General features: G+C 38.2%; 1 protein-coding gene across 1 annotated transcript; it reads right to left on the bottom strand.

The window, feature by feature from the left end:
* Positions 1 to 1,068: 1,068 nt before the first annotated feature.
* On the bottom strand, positions 1,069 to 5,863 carry EMP2 (epithelial membrane protein 2). The gene is made up of 4 exons (XM_009710286.1): positions 5,752 to 5,863; positions 3,459 to 3,552; positions 1,935 to 2,081; positions 1,069 to 1,364 (listed from the first exon to the last, which is right to left on the bottom strand). Exons 1-4 carry the CDS (start codon positions 5,827 to 5,829, stop codon positions 1,180 to 1,182), a joined length of 504 nt encoding a protein of 167 aa, XP_009708588.1. The 5' UTR covers positions 5,830 to 5,863; the 3' UTR covers positions 1,069 to 1,179.
* Positions 5,864 to 6,455: the final 592 nt, after the last annotated feature.

The following is a 6,455-nucleotide window of genomic DNA, read 5'->3' as shown; positions in this document are numbered from 1 at the left end:
CTCCAAAATCACCATCAGCCAAAGCCAGCATTAAACTGCTGAGCCCTTAAGCCTGGTATTACAGTACAGATTTATATCACAAAATCATTGAAAAATAAAAAATCACAATGCAATTTTATCTTGAAAAACCTGGAATTCATAAACATAGTAATTGCACTCTGAATTATTTAGTAGGAGTGTTTAGTTCAAGTAAAATCCGCAAAGGAATTTAGAATTAATTTTTTTAAGGCAAATTTCCTAATGGGAGAACTTGGGGAATGCTTTTGTAAACAATGTATTAGCCATGAAATCACTATATAATAAAAGCCCGGTGTAATAAACATGTTGAGTTTGGCTGTAAAAACCTAAATTTGCCATTGCTTGATCACGAATTTGCTTAGAAATTTGCAGATGTAGGCAAGGTAATGCTTTGTTTTTCCCTTTTCTTCCTTCCAGAAAGACTATGCACAATACAAGAATAAAGGGACATAGGACTTGAGTGGGCTATTTCTTACTGCTCAGACTATTCCAGTCCTGAGTTGTGCAGTGAATTTGCTGGTAAATTCTCCCGCCAAAGGCTTCATATGCTTAAATTAAATATGAAAGAGAATCAAGAGAATCATTGGCTGGAGTACAAATAGGAGTTGTTTACTTTTGCGAAGCAAGTGGTTTTAATAAAAGCTTGACAACACTTAGTGCACATTATAAAGAGCAGAACACTAGTCCTCTGCCAGAACAGATGCGCTGAGTGCAGCTTCGGGCTTTTATAATTGGTTGCTTTTTCACTGTGATCCAGGCCTCATTTTTTTACTCCCCTGATATTTAAACCATTCCAAAGGGATACATCTGGTCCAGGAATATTGTTAGCACACTGCTTACAAATTAATTTGCACAGGCTTTACTTGCAATATGCTGGAGGCCAGGAACAAACCGTTAATGTCTAGTAAAGGGAAAACCATTTATGATGATGAAATATATAAAAGAAACAACTTGGCTCTGTCCTGCTCAGACCCCTGACCTGTAGGTCCCAGCCATTCCGTTAAACCTGCCATTTTTTAAAATTCTGTTTCATATCAAGAACACAGTACATTTTTAGAGAAACAATACCTTTACTACAAAACCATGTAAATGATTATATACAAAATGGTTACTGGAATTTGGTTTTGTACTGTAGTGACAGAAATAACTAGCTGCTGACATTTATTTACGCTTCCTTAATACTAGGTACATAACACCACTGATCAGAGTAAAGGCAAATGCAATCCAGGCTAAGACGAAAGAATAGCCATATTGGCCTTCAGAAACTTCAATGCTGTATTCGTTGCTCTTGTGTAGTTCTTCATGCCTGTCTGTATAAATGGAAGCTGCAACCATAACACACAGACCTGGAGGGAGAAGAAAATAGTAACATTTAGCATCTTAAAATATTATCAATATGCATAACAACTATTCACTGTCTCTCTTATGTCAGCTTTTTCCACCAACGTCCTTTTTTTGCAGACACTCATTTTCCATCCTCAAACTAAACTGAGAGCATTTCAGGACACGTTTTCAGTTTCTTTGGCACGGATTAAATTTGAAGTGCTGTTGTGTATTTATGTCATTTGCAGTGAACACAAAATGAATCTAAACATCTGGACAGTTTTAAAGACTTAACAAAAAAATTAAGGGAGTACCTGCCTGTAACAATTACAGAGTTATCCAATTTGTTCAGGCAGCTCAGAATCTCAGATTCTTTCCCTTCAAAGTTTAAATGACTTTATTCTGAGTGGTGAACTCATCCATGTTTTAACAGCAGAATGGAGCGGTTCACTGTTTAAATGAAGGATAAGCTATGGCCTCAACAGCCCTACAAACTTCTCATGCAGCTCATTCTTTTTGAAACCTTTTTCCCCTTCGCTTTCCTACTCTCATGTAAACAGCATTAAAGTCACAAGTGTTGAAAAATCACTCACATGACAGGAGCTGGATAATAGAGGTTAACACAAATCTTTCTCCTTGCTTTAGACGGAAGAGTTGAAGAATGAAAACCAGAAATGCCACACAACAGAAAATAGTAGATAGGATCATGGTGGCCTGAACAGCCTGAATTGATTGATACTCTGCAAAAAACAAAAGCAGCTTTGATTAAAAATACAGTTTCTCTCTTTGCCTACTCCTGCAATGCGTAAAGGGGCAGAGCTACATTCTGTAAGCAGGAGTTCAGCAGATACAGCAATCCAGTTGTGCACACATCGCCTAGGTTGGTTCCTCTCTGTTTCCTTGGTATTAATACAGCCAGTGGCTTAAGGACTTTTAAAAGCTTTTCATAAAACTGCACAAAAATCCTGAAGAGACTATTTCTCCCATAGCACATCCTTTGCTACCATCAACGTACTAAGAGCACAGTGAAACTGCTGGGTGTCCCAAATGGTTTACAAATGCAGACCCGAGCCTCTTGCCAGGCCTGGAGACAGCTCTATCCAGTAAGACGTAACCAGACAGGATATCCACACTCAGCACAAAAGATTCCTTTGAGTCAGGGTTTTCATCCTGTCAATTACTTCGCTATAACTGAGAGCTAAAGGAACCAATAAATTTGCAACTACATGTAGCTGCTGCGTGTAACTTTGCTGCACCAATACAGACAAGCTAAGCTACACAGAGCAGCTCCTGATGGCCCCTCTCCTCTAGCGTAGCTACGCTGCAGTTAGTACGTCTGTGAACAGCAAACATACCTGAGCTACTTATAATCTAGCTAGTTTGGGTACCTAATTTCAATGGATGCATAATACTACAGACATCAAATGCAAATTCCTTACATTCACATTAGCTTAGACATGCCTGTGCATAATGGATCATCTCACTGCATCCCTAAACCAACTTGATGCTTGGAAAGCAAAGTTACTTTATGGGTGTATGGCTCTTCAAATCATCTACCTCTTCAATATACAAAAAGACTGAAAGTGTAGAAATAAAGAAAAAGTAACGTTTGAGAATTTTTTAATTTTTTGTAAAGCAGGGTATTAGGCTGTGCTGTATGTTGTCCTCTTTATTAAAACTGCACCTTGTGTTCTGACTTTCTTCCACTTTTTCACTGATTCCTGTACGCAGCCAGTATTTTTAGGTTCTTCTTTCAAAGTTAAAGTTCAATTCTGAGGCAAATTCTATCACTTCAGCCACACTTTCAGATTACTTCACTGTTTTCACCTCATCTAATTTTTAAGAACTCTTTAGCACTTGTTGTTAGTTGTTTGTGTTTACTCTCTTGCAGTAGGCTTTCAAGTGCACCTGACAGTTTTCTCAGTTTTCCTCTTACAGAAACTGCTGGAACAGTTTGCTCTTCCAAATGAAAAGCCAGTATTAAATTTTGAGAAGACCTGTGTAATTACAGCATGAAGATTTTTGAGCAAATATATTATTGCCCCTGCAAATTTCGTAGCGATTTCACCAGATGTCCTGCTAAAGGAACTGAGACATAGGCATGGAGAGACACTCACCTCTAAATTGATCAGTAATAGCCATACAGGTGCTAGTATTCGTGGCACACATTCTCCAGACATCTGTAGAAAAATTATCTCCTACCCACCAGGCCTGCAAAAAAAAGCAAAGGACTCTTAAAGGAAAAACAAAAAAAACCCAAACCCCTTAGTTGTCCGAGTGTCTCCCAATCAGATATATCAGCTGAAACAAATTTCTGTTCACTTTTGATACTTAACAGCTCAAACTAAATTTGAGATCTAATGGTATTTTGGAATAAAGGTTATATCATTATTCACATGTCATTTTCATTTTAGACCTGTGTAAAGTAGAAAAGGGAATAGATGGCAATCTTAAACATGCCAAAGCACAAGGCATTTTCCACTGTTGGGGCAGAAATTTTGGATAGTCAGTGATTGCTCACTCCTTAAGATACTTGGACAAAATCTGCTTTGTTCATCCAGACCCTGTTTAGGATGCACAGCTCTTTAAAGGCACAGCATTTTTTAAGTCACAGGAAATACCAGGGTATACATCTATGAAACAGAAACTCTTTAAACTTTCTGGTTCCTGACACTGAATTGAATTAATCTCTACTTTACGTAGCTGAGCTGTCAATGTGCCAATGCAGCATGTACACTATGGCACCTCACTGGAAGTGGCTAGCAACAAATTAAGATCCTCCCATGGTATTTCTATTTTGATGTTTTAACATTTAACACAAAAGGGTACTACAGTGACTGAAGAGACTTTTACGGTAGCCTTGGAAATGCCAAGCACTCCACACAAGTGGCATTTCCTCAGGAAACCCATTCCTGTTCTGATAGCTACCCAGGCCTTTGTTTTGACTAGAGTTGGAAAAATACAACTTTTGAATATGACTCCTGGTAGCATCTGCTGCTTAAATAGATATTCCAGAAACCTCACAGCTTACGGTGCAGCTTTGCAAACAATGCTGCAATAAAAACTGTAATATATTATGATAGTAGACATATGGGTAATAATAAGACTGTGTTTTAAGAAAAAGCATTACTTTCTCTAAATACCATTCATTTGGATTTTGCAGTCCAAGTTCAATATATTATTCTTCAGCTCTGAGCGCTATATAACCCTTTCAGAGTTATATTCATGACTATAAAAAGCCTCTGAAGATTATAAAATCTAATGGAAGGTGGTTACACAGTTCAAGTTCGTAACTGTTTAAAAGTAACTAATGACACAAAGCAGAGTGCATGGGGGTTTGTTTGTATACTAATTTGATTTGTTATGTAGCAGATCGGAATTAAGAACAAGTTGCTCTGTCCACTGTCCTAGCTTTCCAAATACTCACAGGGGCAGGGTAAGACAACCTGCTTCAGTACTCTATTAATGACCTACTTCAACGGAACAAATCAACCAGCTGACTGAAAGATAACATCTGAGTTTGTACAATTTTGCAATAAAAAGTTGTGGGTAATACACCATTTCACTTGGAGCACAGTCTTGGAAAAGACTACGGGACTCCAACTAGCTTCACTGAGTACAGTAAAGTATTTTCAGCAGACAATTTTTTTTAATCCTAAAAGCTTGTACATACACTGAACCTCTTAGAGAAAGAAAGACTCCAGTACACAATTAAGAGTACCAATCAGGACAGCGGGCTGTTTTGGAAAGAGGAAAATTCAATTAAGAGCTAGGTGTCAACACTGGAAGGTAAATTCCATCTGGTCACAAAAATAAAAAGGAAATCTGAAAAGAATGCAACATAAATTATTCTAAAACTTTGTGCTGAAACTGCTTCAGCTGAATGGAAACAGATAAATTCACGGTGTCTCTTCCACGATTTAACTGAGCATCTTGGACAACCACTTCTGAGGCAAAGCATACCTTGACTGAAATTATCCCCACGCATTAATCATGAGCTGTTTGATTTCATGTACTTGACACAAACGGACAATAGATTTTTTTCCTTTCCTTTCCTTTCTATCTAGCTGAACCAAATCCCATAGCTCCACCCTGCAAGCATGGTCATATTTGTGAATGTACTCCCTGCCCAAGCATCTCAGAGCGGGGAAGAATAGCTGCCGAACACGGGCTTATCACATGATGCCATACAAGTGTATGGCACGTACTTGTACAGTCTTACCCATGTATACCTCCAACATGCGTATTGGAGGCATTTTTATTACCAAAAGGTATAAGGAGATCAGTGCGCTTAACAAAATTACGTGCTTTCAATAAGCAAGTTGAAGAAAATGAGAGAAGATTAACTTCATTTTTATGAAGCAAAAAAACACCCATGTGTGAGAGAAAAAGAGAAGAAATGACACTTACATTGTCAATAGTTGAGATGAACAGCAGTGCTGCTGAGGTTATGTGAAACACAATAATGAAAGCCAGAAGAATCAACATCCTTGATCTGTGGAGGTTTTAGTCCGAGGTAAATCTGTTAAAATAAGAGCACATACAAATAGTCTTTAAAAGCTGTCAATGGATCAACCTGTCATGCTATTTCACTGTGGCTGTGAGCAGTCAAGGTCAGCGTGAGTGTATTTCAGAGCGAGGTGCTATTAAGAGTCAGGAACACCGTACGCAGTTTGAGTCCCCAGCACGTGTTGTTTCTCCAGAGATAAAAGATTTCACTTAATCAGACTTTACATCAGCATAATAGCTTTCTGTTTGTTGTATGTGATATGTAACTAGCATCACTGGTGTTAAAATGAATCACAACTTGAAATGAAGCCAAGAGGTGCATTTTGCAAACTGCCAGTGGGATGGCTGCAGTGAGTAAACACACAGAGAAGTTTCTTTCTGTGTGCTTCTTCAGCAAGGATATAAAACTTCTCCATGTTGACATTTAGAGAAGTACTTTTCAAACTACAGCCTCATTTGCATGTGATGCTAGAATTTCCACTGGCTACAGTAAGGTCTTGTTTCAACCATGCTTTTGAAGTAGGAAGAACTGCAGATTTCAAAAGGATGCTTGTAGAACAAAATTAAGTGCATCAAGAACTACCTCCTAGATTTAGTAACGGCTA

Source organism: Cariama cristata, unplaced genomic scaffold, assembly GCF_000690535.1.
Source record: "Cariama cristata isolate BGI_N322 unplaced genomic scaffold, ASM69053v1 scaffold11981, whole genome shotgun sequence".
Lineage (NCBI taxonomy): Eukaryota > Metazoa > Chordata > Aves > Cariamiformes > Cariamidae > Cariama > Cariama cristata.
The sequence above is the reverse complement of the archived record's forward strand: the minus strand, read 5'-3'. Positions and strand labels throughout refer to the sequence as shown.

What these genes read in the sequence shown, in the direction of transcription:
- EMP2 (XM_009710286.1), bottom strand. Translation starts at nt 5,829, where the DNA reads ATGTTGATTCTTCTGGCTTTCATTATTGTGTTTCACATAACCTCAGCA. An exon ending in TCATCTCAACTATTGACAAT is followed by an intron (nt 3,553 to 5,751) that starts GTAAGTGTCATT and finishes TTTTTTTTGCAG; the next exon opens with GCCTGGTGGGTAGGAGATAA. An exon ending in TATTATCCAGCTCCTGTCAT is followed by an intron (nt 1,365 to 1,934) that starts GTGAGTGATTTT and finishes TTCTCCCTCCAG; the next exon opens with GTCTGTGTGTTATGGTTGCA.